Source organism: Hoplias malabaricus, chromosome 13 (genome assembly GCF_029633855.1).
Source record: "Hoplias malabaricus isolate fHopMal1 chromosome 13, fHopMal1.hap1, whole genome shotgun sequence".
Classification (NCBI taxonomy): Eukaryota; Metazoa; Chordata; class Actinopteri; order Characiformes; family Erythrinidae; genus Hoplias; species Hoplias malabaricus.
This window is the reverse complement of record NC_089812.1, coordinates 4,903,003-4,926,727: the sequence shown is the minus strand read 5'-3', so window position 1 is coordinate 4,926,727 and position 23,725 is coordinate 4,903,003. Positions and strand designations below refer to the sequence as shown.

Here is a 23,725-nt window from a genome sequence, read left to right as displayed (position 1 = left end):
GACCAAGACAGGGAGTCTTTGTGATGTATCAAGAGCCACGGTATCCAGGGTAACGTCAGCATACCACCAAGAAGGACCAAACACATCCAACAGGATTCACTGTGGACGCAAGAGGAAGCTGTCTGAGAGGGATGTTCGGGTGCTGACCCGGATTGTGTCCAAAAAAACAGAAAACCACGGCTGCCCAAATCACGGCAGAATTAAATGTGCACCTCAACTCTCCTGTTTCCACCAGAACTGTCCGTTGGGAGCTCCACAGGGTGAATATACACGACCGGGCTGCTGTAGCCAAACCTTTGGTCACTCATGCCAACGCCAAACGTCGGTTTTAATGGTTTTTAAAATCGACGTTTGGCACTTTTCCCCACATCCGGGAGAGTTACGGTGTGGAGAAGCCCCAGAGAAGCGTACCATCCAGAGTGAAGCATGGGGGTAGATCAGTGATGGTTTGGGCTGCCATATCATGGCATTCCCTTGGCCCAATACTTGTGCTAGATGTGCGCATCACTGCCAAGGACTACCGAACCACTCTGGAGGACCATGTGCATTCAATGGTTCAAACATTGTGTCCTAAAGGCGGTGCCGTGTATCAGGACGACAATGCACCAATACACACAGCGAGACTGGTGAAAGATTGGTTTGATGAACATGAAAGTGAAGTTGAACATCTCCCATGGCCTGCACAGTCACCAGATCTAAATATTATTGAGCCACTTTGGGGTGTTTTGGAGGAGCGAGTCAGGAAACGTTTTCCTCCACCAGCATCCGGTAGAGACCTGGCCACTATCCTGCAAGAAGAATGGCTTCAAATCCCTCTGACCACTGTGCAGGACTTGTACATGTCATTCCCAAGACGAACTGATGCTGTATCGGCCGCGAAAGGAGGCCCTACACCGTACTAATAAATTATTGTGGTCTAAAACCAGGTGTTTCACTTTCATTGTCCAACCCCTGTACATCTGAATGGGTGAAGACAAGCTTAGCCTCACTGTAGTCTCAAGGGATTTGAAGCTGAAACTGACTGGCCCTGTGAAAGGTCAGAAGAGGCAACATTTTTCCTCCTAAAAGAGGTCTAACGACGTCCATGCTGTGAACTGTAAACTGTTTCACGATCCTTGAACTCTAAAGAACCTTCCAAAGCGGTATGGAATCAAACTCTTTAGACACACTGGAAATAAACTGGCTTAGGTTCCTCAAGGCAGTTATCTTTTTTAAAGAATAGCGCCATCCTCTCTCTCTCTCTCTCTCTCTCTCTCTGAGTTAAACACTAGGTTTTGTGAAATAGCGCCCTGTAATTCGAGGTCTGTCTGCACAGAGTAATAAACAGAGGTGTCAGACCCCTTCTTTCTCATCTTCGTTACTGAAGCAGTCTACGCTAAATTAGTGTGCAGTGGCGAGAAGTTAAGGAGGAATGTGACGCAGAGAGAGAGAGAGACGCATACAGAAGACCACACACAAACACTGGAGCTGGGAGCTGAGCTTTAGCGTGGGTTTGGAGCTGAGCTAAAGTCTAGACTCGGAGCTGAGGTACAGAGTCAACCGTAACGTGTTTATCCTCCTGAACGTGGACTTCACTCGGGAACGCGCACGGCGCTCGTTCACCGCGCTCGAGCCCGTTCTCCTGTCGCCCTTCTTTCTGAGGTAAATAAAGTGGTTTCTTTCGTTTAGTTTAATGTGTTGCGTTGTTTTTATGATATATTCTGATGCTACGTTATTTCTGTCGGTAAATGTGTGGCGTACATGTGAAAATATAACTGTAACCAAGAACTGTGCGGCTTTACAGTGAGATTTTAACTGTTCTTAATAAGTCGACTCTAAATCCCACTGTTACCGTGAGTTATATTTTGTGTTGACGCTTGACTCTCGCTGCCCAACGTTCTTCCAACGGTCATTTTTCTTCTGGGAATGTATCTAGCGATAGCTACATTCCGTAAGTTTGAATCTTTCCCAAGTGACCAGTGTTGGGTTTGCAATGTTTCCTCAACGTTTTTCTTTTGGAAAGCATTAAAATAACGGTCCATTAGGAGCAGCGTTCAATTACACGCGAACAGTACGTGGGGTAATTATAGCTTTTTAAAATGTACAGACCAAAACCGTTGAAAGGTTATGGGAACGTTCCCTGTTTCGTCACATCAACATGACAGCTCTTTCTGCTTTTATTATCCATTTAATTACCTCCACAGACCATAGAGGAGAACTTTGTAGTTCTACAGTTAGTTTAGTTTATCTGTTACTCTGCATACCCAGTAAATAAGGAAGGTCCCTGGACGTTCAAAATAGGTCTAAAAGTAGTCTGTCCGTCAAGGACATATTTTAAACGTCAGTGGACGTCCAAAATCCACTTTTGGTTCCATAAAGAACCATTTTTGTTTATGTAATTTGTGTGTGAAGAACCTTTTAAAGGTTTAAAAATCCATCACTCGACCTTAAGGCTCTTTACCAGTTTGAAAATATTAGCAAAAATGGTTCTTCATGCAACTAAAAGAGGTTCTTCTGCTGCAGTGAAACTGACGTGGTGGTGGTGTGTTAGTGTGTGTTGTGCTGGTGTAGAGTGGATCAGACACAGCAGTGCTGCTGGAGTTTTTAAACCCCTCAGTGTCTGGACTGAGAACAGTCCACCGACCAAAAACATCCAGCCGACAGCGTCAACTGTGTCAGTGATGAAGGACTAGAGGACGAGCGACACACACTGTGCAGCGACAGATGAGCTACTGTCTCTGACTTTACATCTACAAGGTGGATCAACGAGGGAGGAGCGTCTAATGGGCACAGTCCAGTAAACGCTCTAGCAGCACTGCTGTGTCTGATCCACTCATTCTAGTGTCATAAACACAAACCCTCCAACACACTTCTGCAGTGCTGAGAAAGATCCACTGCTCCAAATGATGAAAATCTTATTGTGATAGCAGTGTTATTATTCTGTATGGGCCTGATACTCGCCCACTATATAGTGTAACCTCTCATTATTTTTTACATTTATTGGCATTAAAGGAACACTATGTAATATTTATACCTTAAAATTACAGCTTTAAAATTACTGTGATGCTTCACAGACCAGTAATAGGGACATTAGAGCCTCTGGCATTGCTAATCTGAGATTAGCACTGCAGAAACTGCACTATGTAACTTCTGTATGAGGGTAGGAAAATCCCTCTACTCCCTTCTTTCTCCCATTGATTTCGTTACAGTGCTGCAAAAACGAATTACACTAGGGGGAGCTCGAGAGGCGAAAAACCCACATCTTACCTAGTGTTCCTTTAAAGGAAACTACTTTTCCTACCACTATGAAAAAGGACTTTAACTATTTATTTAAAAATTATAAACAGAAAAAGGGCAACTCAAAGGACTCTTTAAATGTTTATATTTTTTATTTTAATTTGATTTTAAATATATTTTTCTCTATGATGGGAAATCTGTACTCTGAAAACCTTTTTGTTAAGAGGGATAGTCTTCACTGAGTGATGTGCTACACTTTGTGTTCTTCAACGTTACAGAATCAGCTCCTGTTAGTCATTCTCTCATCTGACATCTCACATCATCACAACTGCAGTCAGCTGTGTGTGTGTGTGTGTATATACAGACACACACACGTGTGGTTCAAACGTGTACTGGAGAGTGCTGTAGGGAAAGACACAGAATGTGAAAATTAATTTCTGCATATCTGAGTTTGTTTTAACGGATGGAGAATGGAGAGAGTTATATAAAAGAAATGGTATGAGGGTGCATGATTGCAGGAGAAAGAAAGAAGCAGAAATACAGTGTGATGAAACAGCAGAAGAGAGTTAGGAAGAGAGGGGGGCACGGTGGTGCAGCAGGTAGTGTCGCAGTCACACAGCTCCAGGGACCTGGAGGGTTCGATTCCTGCTCCGGGTGACTGTCTGTGAGGAGTGTGTTCTCCCCGTGTCCGCGTGGGTGCTCCGGTTTCCTCCCACAGTCCAAAAATACACGTTGGTAGGATTGGCAAAAAAAAAAAAAAGTGTCCATAGGTGTGAATGTGTCTGTGTTGCCCTGTGAAGGACTGGCGCCCCCTCCAGGGTGTATTCCGGCCTTGCGCCCAATGATTCCAGGTAGGCTCTGGACCTACTGCGACCCTGAACTGGATAAGGGTTACAGATAATGAATGAATGAATGAATAAGTGTTCATTTGTCATAGAGAGGGATACGTTTTTAAGAACTGTGTGGAACTCCAGAGTAGCTCTGCAAATGTGAACAGAACAGTACATTTCACTGGAAACAATGAAGTGTTGCTGCCTTGTGTATATCTGTGCTTCTCTGACAGCAGCGCCCTCTTCAGCATCTCAAACTCTCTATTCTCTTTTCCTGCATCTATTCCAGGCCTCGCGTGACTCACCGTGTCTTTCGGATGTGAGAAGTGAAAAAGAAGCATTCTCAGTGACACATTCAACAACGAGGCTTGCTCTCGCTTTATAACGAGGTTTGCTCTAAGGGCCCATCTGTTTTTCACAGCTCCCCACCTCCCCTCTCCCCCTCTTAATTTGTGTTCTCCAGATTCTGGGTGTGCTGTGTGTGTCCCCTGCTGGAGGCTGGCTGTTATGAGTGCCTGTGGCAGGAAGGCTCTGACTCTGCTGAGCAGCGTGTTTGCAGTGTGTGGGCTGGGGCTGCTGGGCATTGCGGTCAGTACAGACTACTGGCTCTACCTAGAGGAAGGGGTCATCCTGCCCCTCAACCAGACCACAGACATCCAAACCTCCCTGCACTCCGGCCTCTGGAGAGTCTGCTTCTTGGCAGGTGAGTATTGTTGTTTGTGTGTGTGTGTGTGTGTGTGTGTTGAAATGTGAAATGTGTCTTTCGCATTTATCCCCTCTGAGACCGTGAGCACACACCCACAAGGGGCTGTGAACACACAGCCAGAGCGGTGAGCAGTTGTGGGTTCGGTGCGTTGCTCAGAGGACTGAGGAGGAGGAGGAGGACAGTGCTGTTCCTTCACACCCACTGCCCCCAATTTTCCTGCAGCTCGTGGGAATGAAACCAACGACCTTTCAGTCCATCGCCCTTCTTTAACCATTAGGTCCAGGGTTTGGTTGCTCCCCCCGAACAGAGACTTGAACCCTGAGCTCTCAGATTCTGATGCTCTACCGACTGTTATCCGGGCTCTCTTTTTGTGTGCTTTAGCTCTTCCCAAACTGGTTGAATGGCTGAGCAGGGAAGACCAGGAGACAGACGTAAACACAAGGAATTTATTTACAAACAAAACAAACATGGGTAGATACAGGGAAACTAGACAAGATTAAACTATGAACTAAACAAAGACAAACAGGAGATGGCCATGAACCAGGGTAGACACGTGTAAAAACAGAAAGACCATGAAACACACATCTACGCACACAACACCAGACAAAGGAGCGCTCAAACTACAGGGGTATATCAGGACAAGAAAAACAAGGAACACCTGGAGACAATAACGAGACAGAGGCGGGACTAGGGCGGAGACATGTACAATAACAAACAGAGCCATGTGCTACATGAGCATTGGTGGGGAAAACAGAGGACAGGACCAGGGCGTGACATGATCCAAACTTCCCTGATGACAGATGCTTAAATTATCAACTAAAAGCTGTGGTAGGGACCAAAAAAGTGGTTCCAGTGACGTCTTTAAAATGCACATGACCAAATATTGTCCAATTGTTTACATCAGCAGTACAATATACTACCATGGATTAGAAAACGCAGCACCAGAAACTGGCTCAACATCTGGATTCCCTCTGTACAGTGACTAGAGGCCTGCCAGGATGTCTTCCCATAGACTTGTGTGCGTCAGGTATTGGGATAGTATGAATGTATGAGGGTCCTGAACCAAAATTGGAAGCTTGTTGCCTTATACGTAGTCATCTCTGTCCATCTTTTTGCTTCTGAAGAGACTTGATGGAAATACAGATACTCCAAACAAAATGGTGGATAACATTCATTCATTATCTGTAACCCTTATCCAGTTCAAGGTGGCGGTGGGTCCAGAGCCTACCTGGAATCATTGGGCGCAAGGCGTGAATACACCCTGGAGGGGGCGCCAGTCCTTCACAGGGCAACACAGACACACACACACACACATTCACTCACACCTACGGACACTTTTGAGTCGCCAATCCACCTACCAACGTGTGTTTTTGGACTGTGGGAGGAAACCGGAGCACCCGGAGGAAACCCACACAGACACAGAGAGAACACACCACACTCCTCACAGACAGTCACCCAGAGGAAACCCACACAGACACAGGGAGAACACACCACACTCCTCACAGACAGTCACCCGGAGGAAACCCACGCAGACACGGGGAGAACACACCAACTCCTCACAGACAGTCACCCGGAGCGGGAATCGAACCCACAACCTCCAGGCCCCAGGAGCTGTGTGACTGCGACACTACCTGCTGCGCCACCGTGCCGCCCAGTGGATAACATGTAGCTGTAAAATAGTGTGTGTTTATGAAGACATGCATAATCACGGTGAACGTCTATTCCCCACACCCTCCAAACTTCGTGTCTTTACTTGTCTTTGCCTGCCCAGAGGCTCTAGAGTTGTTAAGAAGGTTACAATGGTGCTCCTTTGTCTTTGTTCTTACCGTCATCTCATGACATTGCCATGGCAATAGTTGTCAGGGAAAGTGGGATTTAAGAAGAAGATCCATGATGAAGGGCTGTTTCCTGCAGCTTTGCAGAAGAGGGATTTTTAACACTCATGTGCACACATCTTAAATCCATCCATGTGCGAATGGATGGCGATCGTTTAAATAGATTTCGCAGTCACGTACAGAACCCACATGAATCTGAATGAATGTAGCACATGTGCACACGCACCTTAGTCTGTTCTCTGGCAGATGCTGCTGTGGAGAGTGTGAATGTGCTTGTGTGGGTGAGTGCTTGGACCTGGTTTTGTTGGAAATCAGACTGCGCTACTTGCACAGATTAGCCAAGGTCATTAACTTTCATTTTCAATCAGTTTCAGTCACGTAGCCTGTCAGTGTGAGGATGGTTAGCCACGCGTATCTTAGAATAGAATAGGGGTGTAAAGCTCTGATATAAATTCAAAGCCCCAGGGAACCTAATATAATTATTTCTCATTGGGAAAACAAACTGTGTCCAATGAATAATGATCCAGTGTCCAGTAAATGGCCAATGTACAGAGTTGGATTCATCCAACATTTTGCTTTAATAGGTTTGGCTTTTTTGCTGCAGTAATAGTTTTTACTCTTGTAGGAGGAGATTACACTACATGTTAGAACACTTCTGTCAGGCTTTGATGGCATTGAGCCACAATACGTTAATGCCTGCCTCATACTACAGGATAATCAGGCTGACTTTGAGGCCAGCAGGTCTGCTGCTTTTAGGGTGACTGTAAACGTCAACATTCCCAGATTATTCCCAGTGTGGGGAGTTCATAATTCAAACTTTACTCCTGCGATCTTCTCCCAGCACAGTCTGGGCGGTTATTATCTTGCCAAAAAGGCTGTAAACCAATGAGAGATGAGCTAGGGTTATGGTTTCTCTGCCGTGTGTTTGTTTACATCTAGTTTACATCTAGGCCTGCTCTTGCGATTTCGTAGTTTGTGCAAAATTATCGTGTGAGGTTTTGAGGACCGGAGCTGGCTGTCGGCTGTGAGCAATCTGAAAGTGTGTGTTGTTTGTATTCAGAGCGTGTAGATTGTGTAGATGGGGACTTTAACAGAAAAATCCTTACTATATCTAAACTATAGCTTGGTTCATCATAAGAGACCAGGAGTGGTGTGAGGCATTTTCACCTTGTTCTCTTTCTTCTTCATGCTGTTTTTAACGTTTAATTTGCTCAGAATTAACAAATGTGTGCTTTACTAAATGCCCTGTACCTTTATGTCCTAGATATAGAGGAATTACTCTTGTGTTCACATTGCTTTAAACATGGGCGGCACGGTAGTGCAGCAGGTAGTGTCTCTGTCACAGCTCCAGGGTCTTGGAGGTTGTTGGTTTGATTCTCGCTCCGGGTGACTGTCTGTGAGGAGTGTGGTGTGTTCTCTCTGTGTCTGCGTGGGTTTCCTCCGGGTGACTGTCTGTGAGGAGTGTGGTGTGTTCTCCCTGTGCCTGCGTGGGTTTCCTCCGGGTGACTGTCTGTGAGGAGTGTGGTGTGTTCTCCCTGTGTCTGTGTGGGTTTCCTCCAGATGAATGTCTGTGAGGAGTGTGGTGTGTTCTCTCTGTGTCTGCGTGGGTTTCCTCCGGGTGACTGTCTGTGAGGAGTGTGGTGTGTTCTCTCTGTGTCTGCGTGGGTTTCCTCCGGGTAACTGTCTGTGAGGAGTGTAGTGTGTTCTTCCTGTGTCTGGGTGGGTTTCCTCCGGGTGACTGTCTGTGAGGAGTGTGGTGTGTTCTCTCTGTGTCTGCGTGGGTTTCCTCCGGGCAACTGTCTGTGAGGAGTGTGGTGTGTTCTCCCTGTGTGTGCGTGGGTTTCCTCCAGGTGATCCAGTTTTCTCCCACGCTCCAAAAACACACGTTGGTAGTTGGATTGGCGACTCAAAATTGTCAGAGTGTGTAAGTGAATGTGTGTCGCACTGTAAAGGTCTGGCGCCCCCTCCAGGGTGTGTTCCCTCTTTGCACCCAGTGATTCCAAGTAAACTCCGAACCCACTGCCGCCCTGAACTGAATAAAGGTTACAGATAATGAACAAATATATAAACGTTTTAAACATAGGTGCATGTGTGTGTTTCTCAAAGAGTGAGTGATGAGAATGTCTGACAAGTGGTGAGTAAGTGTTTGAGTGTGATCTCTCCATCATGCTCTGTGAGGTTTCTTGCATATAGAGTGTGTCAGTGTCAACGAGTCATTTCTCTGACGTCTTTCTCTCTCTCTCTTTCTTTTTTAGGAGAGGAGACGGGCCGCTGCTTCACTATAGAGTATGTCATGCCCATGAGTGTCCAGCTGACGAGTGAATCTACAGTCAGTGTCCTGAGTGAGTACTTAACTTACACCTTTCCTATAGAATTGATTTATATACCCCTCTGCTTTGAGACCTCTGTATTTCCACGAGTAGAATTCAGGGTTAATAATATACCTAACATTTATTGAATCTTATTAGTTATGCATTTTAAATTACAGAACATAGTTTGAGATCTAAAATTGGGTTAAGGTATCAATCAGATAACTGCACACATCAGTTACACTTCTGTAAAGTTACTCTTTTGCTGAACAAATAATTCGCTCCCCTAGGACAGTAGTGGTATGATGTATGAGAAGCGGTTGTGTAGCGCCCTCGTGTGTTCTGGATATGTATTTTCTTTAAGAGTAGTTGTCTGAATTTGTCTGTCATGATCCAAATCAGTTCAATGTGTAATAATCCAGAATGTACCTGAGTATTTTAAGAAAATAATTACTTTATTAGCCCTGTGAAGGACTGGCGCCCCCTCCAGGGTGTATTCCCGCCTTGCGCCCAATGATTCCAGGTAGGCTCTGGACCCACCATGACCCTGAACAGGATAAGGGTTACAGATAATGAATGAATGAATGAATGAATAATTACTTTATTATTAGTCAGTACATGTATGTGTATATTTTTGTATGTATACATATGTATATGTGTTTATTATCCTTCACATGTCTTGATTTATTTTAGAAAATAAGAGCTTCCCTGCCCTTTTATCTGCAGTCTGCAGGTCCTTTTATTTGCTGTAACACGTCTAATCAGCTGGTGTAATACATCAGCACAGGGTAGTGTTTCCTGCTCAAACTCCCTGCTTATGAGTCATCTCCTGTGTGTATTACACTCACCTTCAGTCTGCAGAATAAAGCCTCCTCAGCCACAAAACTGATTTCAATCTGAATCCCGCATCCTTAATCATTTTCCATTTTGCTGAAGGCAGGATATTGGCTGGTGTGTCTCATAACGAAAATGAAAGGTGACAGAGAAATCAGAATAGCAAAATACATACAAGAAAAATAATAAAACTCGTTTCTGTACCAGCTAAGAATAATCAGAACAGGAAACACAAACCTGTATTTGCATTTTAAGGAAAGTGATGTTTTGCAATATAAGGAATTGAAATGTGTTGCTTTGATGTACTTTTAGAGATGGGCAGTATGTTAAAAACAGTATGGTACACAGCTGTAATGTTTGATACACATTCATTCATTAAGTGTAAATAAGCACTTATCCGGTTCAGGGCGGCGGTAGGTCCCTAGCCTACCTGGAATCACTGGGCACAAGCCGGGAGCACACCCTGGAGGGGGCGCCAGTCCTTCACAGAGCGACACGCACTCACACACTCATACCTACGGACACTTTTGAGTCTCCATCGTGTGTTTTTGGAGCGTGGGAGGAAACCAGAGCACCCGGAGGAAACCCACACAGACACAGGGAGAACACACCAACTCCTCACAGACAGTCACCCGGAGGAAACCCACGCAGACACAGGGAGAACACACCAACTCCTCACAGACAGTCACCTGGAGGAAACCCACGCAGACACAGGGAGAACACACCAACTCCTCACAGACAGTCACCCGGAGGAAACCCACGCAGACACAGGGAGAACACACCAACTCCTCACAGACAGTCAACCGGAGGAAACCCACGCAGACACAGGGAGAACACACCACACTCCTCACAGACAGTCACCCGGAGGGAACCCATGCAGACACAGGGAGAACACACCACACTCCTCACAGACAGTCACCCGGAGGAAACCCACACAGACACAGGGAGAACACACCACACTCCTCACAGACAGTCACCAAGAGTGGGACTCAAACCCACAACCTCCATATTGGGCATTTTTGGTTTCCTCCCATAGTCCAAAATCACGTTGGTAGGTGGATTGGTGTCTCAAAACTGTGAGTGAATATGTGAATGTGTGTTGCCCTGTGAAGGACTGGTGCCCCCTCCAGGGCGAGTTTATTTATAGTTATTGTTTTTACATGAATGTTTGAAGTCATTAAATGTTCATTTTTGTTTGCATCATAACAGAAATGATCCGCTCAGCCACACCCTTCCCTCTGGTCAGCCTTTTCTTCATGTTCATCGGCTTTGTGCTCAATAACATTGGACATGTCCGGCCCCACCGCACCATACTGGCCTTTGTTTCCGGAATCTTCTTCATCCTTTCAGGTACTGCTCCTTGTCTTCATCACCCATGGAACTGGTTGTCTTCTTTATATTCTTCTCTCACCACTCTTATCTTTCTTTCTTTTTTTTGTTTTTCCTCTCCTTCAGGTCTTTCTCTGGTGGTGGGCCTTGTTCTCTACATCTCTAGCATCAACGACGAGGTGCTGAACAGGACTAAAAGTAACGAGGCCTATTTCACCTACAAGTACGGCTGGTCCTTTGCCTTCGCTGCCATCTCCTTCCTGCTGACTGAGGTATGTGTTTGACCTTGTTTGGGGTTTGCATTCTTTGATATGAATTTGACTTTGACGTTGTGTGGTTAAGCTACAGCGTTATAAAAGAAAGGCTTTTACTGCAGACAATAAAGACACTGAAATATTGAAACAGTATTTAATTATTTGAGATTTCCACTGATTAAGGAATTTCTGCAAACCCTATTAGTATTTGCTCACTTCATTTATGCTGTGATCCACTTATGTAGAGAGAAAAATATAAACACAATATTAAGCAACTTATCTGGAATTTGCATGTATTTTCCAGCAGAATGTTTCACACAGACCTTTTTTAGACATCTAAAGCTTGTATAAGCTGGTAGTTTAACCCACCTTTGAAACACATCAGCAGAAATGCTTTTCCTAGTCAAATCAGAAAATCTGTGTAGAGTTTATTGTGATACAGCCGCAGCGGGTGAATGGACATGGCCAAAACATTCATTCATTCATTCATTCATTCATTCATTATCTGTAAGCGCTAATCCAATTCAGGGTCGCGGTGGGTCCAGAGCCTACCTGGAATCATTGGGCGCAAGGCAGGAATACACCCTGGAGCGGGCGCCAGTCCTTCACAGGGCAACACACACACTCACACACATTCACTCACACCTACGGACACTTTTGAGTCACCAATCCACCTACCAACGTGTGTTTTTGTACTGTGGGAGGAAACCAGAGCACCCGGAGGAAACCCACGCAGACACAGGGATAACACACCAACTCCTCACAGACAGTCACCCGGAGGAAACCCACGCAGACACAGGGAGAACACATCACACTCCTCACAGAAAGTCACCCGGAGGAAACCCACGCAGACACAGGGATAACACACCAACTCCTCACAGACAGTCACCCGGAGGAAACCCACGCAGACACAGGGAGAACACACCACACTCCTCACAGAAAGTCACCCGGAGGAAACCCACGCAGACACAGGGAGAACACACCACACTCCTCACAGAAAGTCACCCGGAGGAAACCCACGCAGACACAGGGAGAACACACCACACTCCTCACAGAAAGTCACCCGGAGGAAACCCACACAGACACAGGGAGAACACACCACACTCCTCACAGACAGTCACCCGGAGGAAACCCACACAGACACAGGGAGAACACACCACACTCCTCACAGACACTCACTCGGAGGAAACCCACGCAGACACAGGGAGAACACACCACACTCCTCACAGACAGTCACCCGGAGGAAACCCACTCAGACACAGGGAGAACACACCACACTCCTCACAGACAGTCACTCGGAGGAAACCCACTCAGACACAGGGAGAACACACCACACTCCTCACAGACAGTCACCCGGAGGAAACCCACTCAGACACAGGGAGAACACACCACACTCCTCACAGACAGTCACCCGGAGGAAACCCACTCAGACACAGGGAGAACACACCACACTCCTCACAGACACTCACCCGGAGGAAACCCACTCAGACACAGGGAGAACACACCACACTCCTCACAGACAGTCACCCGGAGGAAACCCACTCAGACACAGGGAGAACACACCACACTCCTCACAGACAGTGCGGGAATCGAACCCACAACCTCCAGGACCCTGGAGCTGTGTGACTGCGACACTACCTACGGCGCCACCATGCCGCCCATGGCCAAAACAGAGTTGTTTATATTATATTTGTTATATATTTTATCTTTTTGCTGGAGTGTCTCTTCTAAAGGAGATTTTTATGATTTTAATCCAACACTTTTTTATAAAATTTTGAGGATTTTTCCTCACCATTTGCTCCTCTCCACTGTTTTTGAATGCTGGTATATGTTCTAATGTGTTTAAGAAGCCCCAGTGTCTGTAAATGGTTAAAAAAAACAAATGGTCTAGGTCTTGGTATGCTAAGCTTTCTCTCTCTCTGCATCTGGAGGTGTTTACGCAACAGAGGGACGTTGAAAAGCGTGAGCCGAGGTTTTTTGTGCTCTATTCCTGCTCCATAGGTGGCTAATGTTGGCTTGTGTTTTGTGGATGTGGATTATTTAATGTAGAACTGATGTCAAAAACTGATGTCACTGAGCGAAAGTTCTACAAAACTTTTACTAAACTCGAGTTACAAATGAGTTTCTGTGGTCATTCAAACAGTGAATAAAAACGTACAGAGAAGTTTAACTTCAGCCACCGACAAGCTTCTCTGTGATGGGATGAAAGCATAATTATGAACTAATTAATGATGAATTAATCAATATATAGAAAACACTGTAGATTTGCTCTGATTTCAGCTTCGCTTGCAATGTTCCTCTGATGCTTTCTGCCTGGTTTCTGAGACACTGGCCTCTCTCTGATGTTTAAAAATTGTTTGTAGGTCTCCTCCAAACCAGATCTCCTCAGCTCCTAAACTTGTCTCTCCTCTCTGTCCAGAGTGCTGGAGTAATGTCCGTGTATCTGTTTATGAAGCGCTACACTGCGGAGGAAATATATCAGCCTCATCCCAGTTTCTACAGGCCACGCCTCAGCAACTGCTCCGACTACTCTGGTCAGTTCCTTCACCCAGAGGCTTGGACACGTGGACGCAGCCCCTCGGACATCTCCAGCGAAGCCTCGCTCCAAATGAACGCCAGCTACCCCGCCCTGCTTAAATGCCCCGAATACGATCAGGTCTCCTCCTCGCCCTGCTGAGCTCACACTGACGCTGACTGGACTGTAGAGAATGGAGAGCAGGTCTCAAAACCCAGAATTAAGGCTTCTTTAGTTCTCCAGAGGACGAGGAATGAGGAATAAGCTCATGGTATGAACGTGTCTGAATTTGTTTTCGTTTATTGTTGATACTGTTGAGGCTGAGCATTTTTGCTGCAGTGAAATCTGTTCACCAGCAAGGGTCAGAAGAGTGTTACAATAATTTACAGTGTAACAGTTTGTGAACCACAGAGGAAGAGCCTGTACAGTGGGGGTTATGTATAGTATGATATATTTCTTGGATGTTGTATAAATATTTATTTCCCTACCTATATATTCATTTTTAGTGAATGTGTGTGTGTGCTGTGTTGCCCTGTGAAGGACTGGCGTCCCCTCCAGGGTGTATTCCTGCCTTGCGCCCGATGATTCCAGGTAGGCTCTGGACCCCCCGCGACCCTAAATTGGATAAGCGGTTACAGATAATGGATGGATGGATGGATATATTCATTTTTTATTTAAACAAAGGCAGCTTTTTAAAGGTGAAAAACTAATGAGTGTCTTTCAAAAAGCATCTTTAGATGAAACATTAAAGAGTCACCAGTTTTACTGATTAGAATTTATCAAATAGAAGATGCTGAGCTAAATATATTACATTTCATATCAGAGAAAATAATCATCATTTACCATTATTAAAATCTGTTTTTAATTTAATTGTATTTGTTAATGAAATCCACACCTATGACATCATATACCTCCAGAGCAGTGCTTTCAAAGCAGTGTATGTCTTTAAATCAGGGCAAAGCAAAGTACAAGTATCTTTTTGCATTGTTCACATTTTATATTAGCTATATTTGTCAAGCTCTTTCTTTCAAACACTGAAGACTTTGTTTTTATTACTGCATCCACCCCGGATCGAGGGTCTGATACACTGAACACAGAAATGTAAATATACAGACTGCTTTGCCGACAACTGGTCATCGTTCAGTTGTGATTTACTCTGGTAAATGTGTTTTGGTAAACAACTAAGATTGATTTGTATTGTCTGCTTCGCAGGTAATTAGATGCCACTGAATGTAACGTGTACAATGTAGCCGAGCCTGCTAAGTTTTAATAAAAATAATGACCTCGTTTTGTTGAGGCCCTGAATATTTCATCACAGATTCCTCCACAGAGTCAAGTAAGTGTTGTAAGTGTAAGGATTGAAGGAATAGAGCACTGGTGATGTGTGAAATACAGATTCGTATAAACTACTTAATACCAGTTAACACTAACCAACCACTTCAATATAAACAACAGTTGGCTTTACATTGGTGTACTGTTAGAACATGTTTGTTCGACTCTTTGCATTTGTCATCAGCTAGTCCCTCAATCGTGGTCAGCTTCTGACTCCAGAGCTGCTTTGTCTGGATTTTTTTGGGTAGTGGACCATTCTCAACCTGGCAGAATGGACCACTTTACTTTGCATGATACATCAACCCCAAGGCAATGGTTTTGTTCAATGTTCCACCATCCACCAAAAGTATATCTGGTCAGCAGTGGTGTTGCGGTCAGAAATTGACCAGTGGTGTATGGGGTAGCAGTGGCTGACAGAGAGGTGCATGACAGGCTGCAATTACTAAAAAGTGTAATGGCACGTACTAAAGTTTTTTCAAAAAGTCATATTTATCAGTTACCATATAGTGTAAGTGGACATTATATAATTCCTATAGCCTATGTGATATGCGGAGCACACAGATGCCTTAAGGTATTCATGAGTCATAAAGCTGAGAATATAAGTGGTGTTGTGCTTTTTAAACCGCAAACTGCGGGATTCGATGTGCGGGGGTCCAATGTGTAAAACCAGCACTGACCCTATATTTTGTTGTGTACTTTGGGTGCTCCAACCTTATGAAGGTGTAATGTTAGAGACTGTAGCCATAGCTTTCTTGTTGGTCATCTTCTAGCCCTTCATCAGTGGTTGTTTCTGACCACAGGAAGCTGTAGAAGCTGTAATTTTGTTTAGTAGACCACTGCCAGTCCCTCCGAGACGGGGTGGGGTATACGGCGGCTGACAACTGTAAACCTACAAAGTACACTGATTTGATAGTGGTCCCTGCTAAACTGATGTTGTTAGATGTTGTGGTGCTAGACAGTAGGTACCATAAGTGTGTGAAAGTATAAAGTAGATTTGTGAGCTCTGCCTCATGCTGTTAATGTTTTTCATTGCTAGGGGGCGCCAACATCACCCAGATCTGAGTAGGGGAGCCTTTTCTATGCTGAAGATGATCGCCCATTGCTTTATTGGTTTCAGGATAAAATGTGGGGTTGTGGAAAGAATGCATGATGAAAGACGTCTGTCAGAGTCAAGGTTAAAGCCTTATCAATGCTTTATCTTATACATCATGTACAATATGACCAATAGCATTTACAGACATATAAAAATTAATATGTAGCCTCAGAGATCAGTCAAGGATAATATTGTGCCCTGGGCTAGAGCTCTTATTTTACAAATACATATAAACCACTACTGGATAAACAAGAAAATATAATAATAATAATAATAATATTTCTGAATAACATCACCATCATCAAGGTTCTGTTGGAATGAAAATAGCTCTTGACATGATTACAATACTCAGTGTAAAAGGCTGCCAATGAGAAAGCCCTCAACTAAAAACTGATGAGTGATGAAACCCAGTAGATTTATATGCAATAAATCATACACACACAATAAAGAAGACGACTGTTTACATTATTTACACATAACTTAAGTATATAGTTCAAACAATTACAGGTAGAATATAACCATTTAACACAGAAAATAAATACAAAAGGACTGTTAAACTTTGTAAAAACAAAACATGAAAGCAAGCAACTTTTTAGCTAACAGAAAACAAAAGAACTTTATTCACATCAAAACACCGACTCACTGAAAAGACTGTCTTCTACACTAAGTTCTACGCATCAAACATCTCAGAGTGCTGATCTAGGATCAGTTCCCAGACCATATAATCACACAGCATATGGCCAAAAGTTTGTAGACACCACTTATAATCAGTGAATTCAGGTGCGTCTGTTGTGGACACTTGCACAGCTCGGGTAATCTCCGTAGAGAAGCTTTAAATGGGACACTGGAGGGGTGTAAAGACGGAGTGGCGTTTAAGACCCAGAACTAATTATGCAACATCAATAACATCAGTAAGTTTTTAATCTGGCTGAATGCAATCAAACTCCATGAGGAGTAGAGGCTGTTGCTGCAGCAAAGAAGGGGAACACACTTCAGAATAATAAGTTTAAACCCAAGAAGATGTTTTTGAAAGAGCAGGTATCACAAACATTTGTCCATGTGGTGTCTACTGGGCTGATTAAATAACAACAGAGCCCAGTTCAGCTCTTCAGCGCAGAGATGTGTGATGCGTAAGACCCGTCAGTTCTAAGGACTGAACAGAAAGCTTAAATTGACTGGTACCCGCCGATTCACAACATAAAAGTTAAAAGGGTGCACGGCATATATCTCTTTTACTATTCAGTCTGAGAGTTTAAGAAATCAGTCCAGCTGACTCAAGACGGCCATGTATCGTTAAAATAGCATTCCCACATGTACATCACACTCTTTTCAAGCTTTTTTTTTTTTAAATGCTGTTGTACTTCTACAAATAGCACAGGCAAAGACTCATTCAGCACCATAGTGAGATAAAAGTCTAGGTCATTTGGAGCTAAGACGAAATTTCCATAGAGGTCTGTAGGATTTGGACCAGTCGGGAGCCCATTGTAGTCCTTGGCCTCCGCATTAAAGGTGCACTTCATGGAAAAAATGCTAACAAAGCTTATCAATAAATGAGAGCTTCTGGGCTGCTAGCTTCATGATCCTAACATGGCCACTACAAGCTTTCATTTGTTATCGTCTGTGTCAGCACTTTAGAGTGAAGTGTTGCTTTAATTGCTGAGGATGATTTTGACGTTAAAAACACCAGGCTTCCTCAGCTGAAGCCTGTGAAGTGTGAGTGGAGTCCCGCCGCGTGTCCTCAGGGTCCTCACGTGCGCCGTCCAAGTATGCAATCTGACATCCATGCAAGTGCAAAGAGAACTACGCCAGCTGCGTGTTTTGATATATATATTTTTTCAATCCCAACACAACGGGAAATCATACAGAAACAAAGACAGGTGGATTAAAAGTGGGGGGAAGAGACTGAGGGTCACGTGAGCTCACGTGAGACTTTAAAATGTTCCAGGTCGATGGCGTCGGCTCACAAGCAGCGGTGGTTCAAAGAGCAGCGTGGGATGTCTCACTTCTTGTTGGCGATGCGTCGTTTCCTGGTGGCCAACATGTCATAGAAGGGATCCCTGCTGATGCTGGCTCTGAGGAAACCAATTAAAAGAGAGGCAAATAAATTATGTGCAACGGGGAGGGGGAGGGCCCACTCTAGCATCTTTGATATGGAAATACGAGTGCATTTCTACAAACCCCTGCCTTAACTAGATCAAAAAAAGAGAGTGAGAGAGAGGCTGAGAAGTTTGTTCAATGACCTAGTTTGGTTCCCATGGTTTCCAAAGCTAGATCTCCGCCCCCTTTTTCTGGAGATCCAATTCGAGTTTCAAGTCGGAAGGACTACTTCTACCATTCTGGAATCCAGCTGTGTTTGGAGCCCTCCAGAATTTTTTTATTTTTTTTTTAGCCTGGCTTAAATTAGACAAGAGCTTCAGCGCGTGGAGCTATCAAAGCTTTTCCTTAGTGGTTCCCAGTCCTAGTCCTGGGGAGTTTTGCCAGTTTTGCCCAATTCCCCTGATCCAAATAATCAGCTCATTATCAAGCCCTTCCTCGGTTAGTTTTTGAGAACAGGGAACTCTGGAAATAAAACGGGGCAAGACCACAGCTGTGAGCCACTGGCCTAGAACCATCTCCAGCAGCAGAAGCGTGTCCTACAAAGGCACTCTGGTGGTGCTGGAGCTCCGTTTTCATGGCAGAAAATCCTGTTAAGGGCTACTATCACAATGAGGGTGAGCTCAACCCCCCACTGCGGAAAACTCTTTGAAAACCCATCCGTGTCACTTTTCCACAGAGGATGACATGGACAAGGAGCAGGTTTTCTTGCTCTTTTTCAAGCCTCTGCTCACAGTAGATTTATTGTTTGTTAATTGTTGTAAACGCTTGCCCAAATCAGTCAAAGACAGCAGACAAATACAGTTTTCATAAAAGAACTATAACAATGATTGTAGTACGTGGCTACAGTATCTGACATGTTTGATGCAAAGCACCTCATGGAACTGACCTGTAATTCATTCATTCATTCGTTCACTCACTCACATTTAAGTACACATGGTGTACTATTCAGTGCTTCGTATCAGTGACACTATGGCTACATTTACACAGCAGCTTTGTGAATAGAAAACTACTGAATGTAAAATCTTTTCTGTTTTGGGGCACCTTCATATGTGGTGCTGAAATCAGATCTATAGTTGATACATGGTAATGCGACTAAGTCTGAAGAATTCAAGAGAATTTTATGTATATCTAATTCTATATTTTTCAAAAATCAGACCAATGAAAAATGGACAATGGGGTATGAACCATATACATTCAGTCACAGACTGTCTGTGAGGAGTGTGGTGTGTTCTCCCTGTGTCTGCGTGGGTTTCCTCCGGGTGACTGTCTGTAAGGAGTGTGGTGTGTTCTCCCTGTGTCTGCGTGGGTTTCCTCCGGGTGACTGTCAGTGAGGGGTGTGGTGTGTTCTCTCTGTGTCTGCGTGGGTTTCCTCCGGGTGACTGTCTGTGAGGAGTGTGGTGTGTTCTTCCTGTGTCTGCGTGGGTTTCCTCCGGGTGACTGTCTGTGAGGAGTTTGGTGTGTTCTCCCTGTGACAGTGTGGGTTTCCTCCGGGTGACTCTCTGTGAGGAGTTTGGTGTGTTCTCCCTGTGACAGTGTGGGTTTCCTCCGGGTGACTGTCTGTGAGGAGTGTGGTGTGTTCTCCCTGTGTCTGCGTGGGTTTCCTCCAGGTGCTCAAATAGCATATACAAATTGCATGCTAAAAAAACAAAGTATTTACAAAGTAAATAAAACAGAACTGCTCTGTACAAATAACCGGTGTGTCCTTATTTTGTCATTCTTCACTATTCTATGTATCAAACTGAATGTCATGTTTCCAAATTGTATCAGCCTTGTATTGGAGAACGTGCATCTCCACTTGTACATAGTATGAATAATGATTACAAATCACAAGTCTAATCTTCCTAGCAGACACTGTGTAATACAGCCCCATAGCCAGCCTTCTCACTGTTGATACTGCTTAAGCTGTTTGAACGCAGGTGCTGTGCCCAGCACAGGTAAGCAAATGACCCAGAGATTTAATCATTATAAATAACTTTGGTCAAAAGAATACAGGCCAGTCTTTAACCATGTGTTTAGTTAATAACCAGCAGGGTTTTAAAATATTGCAACATCTAATGTTGCAAACCCAATATGCAGCAATGTAATTCCCTACCTTATTTTGCAAGCTTTCTCAGTGTGGCAAAAAAGACCAGATCACATAGATTTGGCATAAGCCGTGCTCTGTGATGAAGCCGGAGGGGAGGGCCTGTTGTTGAAAGCACTATGCTGTGTGCCACGTGTCACTGAAAGCGCTTAGGATAAAGCTGCTTGGTGAGGACGGTTAGCTCCGTGGCTCTGAGCTCCACACACTGCCTCCGGGCACGGTGATGAGAAGCTGCAGCGTCACACCTATTACCTCTCAATGAGTTCAAAGCAACACTTACCTCTCAATGAGTTCAAAGGCAGGTTTCCGTTCCTCTTTGCTGCTGACCGCTTCTGAGCACGTTTGTTCCAAGTAGGAACAAAAAATTAATAATTTCTCGTCTATCCCCAGTGTCAAAATCATGATTAAAGATAAGGCACGTGATGACCGTGTCTGTCCCTAGTGGGCAGAATGCGATTTTTGGATTAAAAAAAAATCCTTTCATCTGCTCAAATCCTCCTCCTCTTACTCTTCTGAGGGAGAGATAACATGCATGCTGGGCCCTGTTAGCGTTAGTGGCTAGATTAGTGGAGAAGGCAGTTTGGCATGGGCATGGATCCACTGAAACTGTTGGATGGGCTGGATTTCTCTCGCTTTCCTTTCACCCCAAGGGGTGCTATATGCACTGACTAATCCACCCCCTACCGACTGTGCTATGAAAACCCGAGGCGGGTCTGAACGGGGGGCTGCCCTACTGGTGGATTTAAGACTTCTGTTTCCCCACGAGCAGCTCCATCCTGTAGCCCTCACCACCATCAACCAGCTGGATTCCAGTTGCCATCTAACAGCTTAAAGTCATGTTACTGTACTGTTAGTTCTTTGCCCATTACGGAAACTGTAGAAAGAGTAAATAAATCTACAAATGTTCTCACTTTACTGTAGTGAAACATCTATTAAAACACATTAGGTGTCTTAGGTTAGTGATTCATTCATTCATTCATTATCTGTAACCCTTATCCAGTTCAGGGTCGCAGTGGGTCCAGAGCCTACCTGGAATCATTGGGTGCAAGGCGGGAATACACCCTGGAGGGGGCGCCAGTCCTTCACAGGGCAACACAGACACACACTCACACCTACGGACACTTTTGAGTCGCCAATCCACCTACCAACGTGTGTTTTTGGACTGTGGGAGGAAACCGGAGCACCCGGAGGAAACCCACGCAGACACAGAGAGAACACACCACACTCCTCACAGTCACCCAGAGCAGGAATCGAACCCACAACCTCCAGGTCCCTGGAGCTGTGTGACTGCGACACCTACCTGCTGCGCCACCGTGCTGCAGGTTTGTGATTTTTTTTAATTAATTTTATTCATATAGGAAAATGGGGATAAAAAAGTAGACCTACGCAGTGCTCCTCTGTAGTCAGTGGAGCTGAGAGAATGGACAGTGAGTGTAGATACAAGGTAGGTGTTCCTAATCCAGTGAACACTCATACAGTGACACCACATAAGCTTTTTGAGACTTTTTTTAGCAACTCATTTAGCAACTTTTAGGTCATAATCATCTACAGTTAAGGGACAGTTTTGTTGTATGAACTACTCCACTGTTGCTGAGGGGGCGAACTTCCAAGTAGTCATCAATGAGTGTGGATTTTATTATTTTCACTTGGGAAAAAGCTGAGTGAATGAGTGAGAGAGTGAGAAAGCAATCAGTCTAGTTAAGTTTGAAGCCAGGTCAACAAGGAACTTCGAATTGAAGTGACCTACATTTTTAAAGACCCATTAATTGCCCAAAAGTAGGACACTGAACACATTCATCTGGTTTAAAGAAAAGTGAGTGAGTGTCTTACTTAATAGATTTGATCCACTCCTCCTTCTCCTCTGGTGTGGGAGCTGATATCCTGTAGACCACGTGGTTTCCCTCCACCACCCGCCCATCAGCCTCCGTCTTACACGCCTTGATGACCTGGCCTTTGTGGTTTGGATTGTAGAGCTCAAAACAGTTCTAGACAGAGAAGAAAAGAGTAAGAGCTGGGTCAAAGAAGCCTTTTACAAGGCTAATCCAGATGATTTTTGGTGTCATCTATGATTTAATGCAGGCTTGTTTGGGAAGTACCCAATAAAACTCTAAATAACAGTGATGGTCAGTTCATATCTTTTATACTAATGACTGAAATGCACTGAATTTAGAATATTACAGAATTTACTGGTCTTTAATGAGACACAGGGAGAACACACCACACTCCTCACAGACAGTCACCCGGAGGAAACCCACACAGACACAGGGAGAACACACCACACTCCTCACATACAGTCACCCGGAGGAAACCCACGCAGACACAGGGAGAACACACCACACTCCTCACAGACAGTCACCCGGAGGAAACCCACACAGACACAGGGAGAACACACTACACTCCTCACATACAGTCACCCGGAGGAAACCCACGCAGACACAGGGAGAACACACCACACTCATCACAGACAGTCACCCGGAGGAAACCCACACAGACACAGGGAGAACACACCACACTCCTCACATACAGTCACCCGGAGGAAACCCACGCAGACACAGGGAGAACACACCACACTCCTCACAGACAGTCACCCGGAGGAAACCCACACAGACACAGGGAGAACACACTACACTCCTCACATACAGTCACCCGGAGGAAACCCACGCAGACACAGGGAGAACACACCACACTCATCACAGACAGTCACCCGGAGGAAACCCACACAGACACAGGGAGAACACACCACACTCCTCACAGACAGTCATCCGGAGGAAACCCACACAGACACAGGGAGAACACACCACACTCATCACAGACAGTCACCCGGAGGAAACCCACACAGACACAGGGAGAACACACCACACTCCTCACATACAGTCACCCGGAGGAAACCCACGCAGACACAGGGAGAACACACCACACTCCTCACAGACAGTCACCCGGAGGAAACCCACACAGACACAGGGAGAACACACTACACTCCTCACATACAGTCACCCGGAGGAAACCCACGCAGACACAGGGAGAACACACCACACTCATCACAGACAGTCACCCGGAGGAAACCCACACAGACACAGGGAGAACACACCACACTCCTCACAGACAGTCACCCGGAGGAAACCCACACAGACACAGGGAGAACACACCACACTCCTCACATACAGTCACCCGGAGGAAACCCACGCAGACACAGGGAGAACACACCACACTCCTCACAGACAGTCACCCGGAGGAAACCCACGCAGACACAGGGAGAACACACCACACTCATCACAGACAGTCACCTGGAGGA

General features: G+C 45.0%; 2 protein-coding genes across 4 annotated transcripts in view; one reads left to right on the top strand and one right to left on the bottom strand.

Moving 5' to 3' along the window:
• Positions 1-1,277: 1,277 nt before the first annotated feature.
• cacng5b (calcium channel, voltage-dependent, gamma subunit 5b) lies at positions 1,278-15,109 on the top strand. The gene is made up of 6 exons (XM_066641907.1): positions 1,278-1,641; positions 4,510-4,749; positions 8,843-8,929; positions 10,940-11,080; positions 11,186-11,331; positions 13,733-15,109. Exons 2-6 carry the CDS (start codon positions 4,554-4,556, stop codon positions 13,988-13,990), a joined length of 828 nt encoding a protein of 275 aa, XP_066498004.1. The 5' UTR covers positions 1,278-1,641; positions 4,510-4,553; the 3' UTR covers positions 13,991-15,109.
• A 1,237-nt stretch (positions 15,110-16,346) lies between these two features.
• Positions 16,347-23,725, bottom strand: part of cyth3b (cytohesin 3b) — a 47,316-nt gene continuing 39,937 nt past the window's right edge. For all 3 annotated transcript variants that reach the window (XM_066641904.1, XM_066641903.1, XM_066641905.1), the window contains exons 12-13: positions 22,264-22,418; positions 16,347-18,325 (exon numbers count right to left, since the gene is read on the bottom strand). In XM_066641904.1, the coding sequence (XP_066498001.1) occupies positions 18,253-18,325; positions 22,264-22,418 (228 nt within the window). In that variant the 3' untranslated portion in view covers positions 16,347-18,252. The remainder of the gene's footprint in view (positions 18,326-22,263; positions 22,419-23,725) is intronic.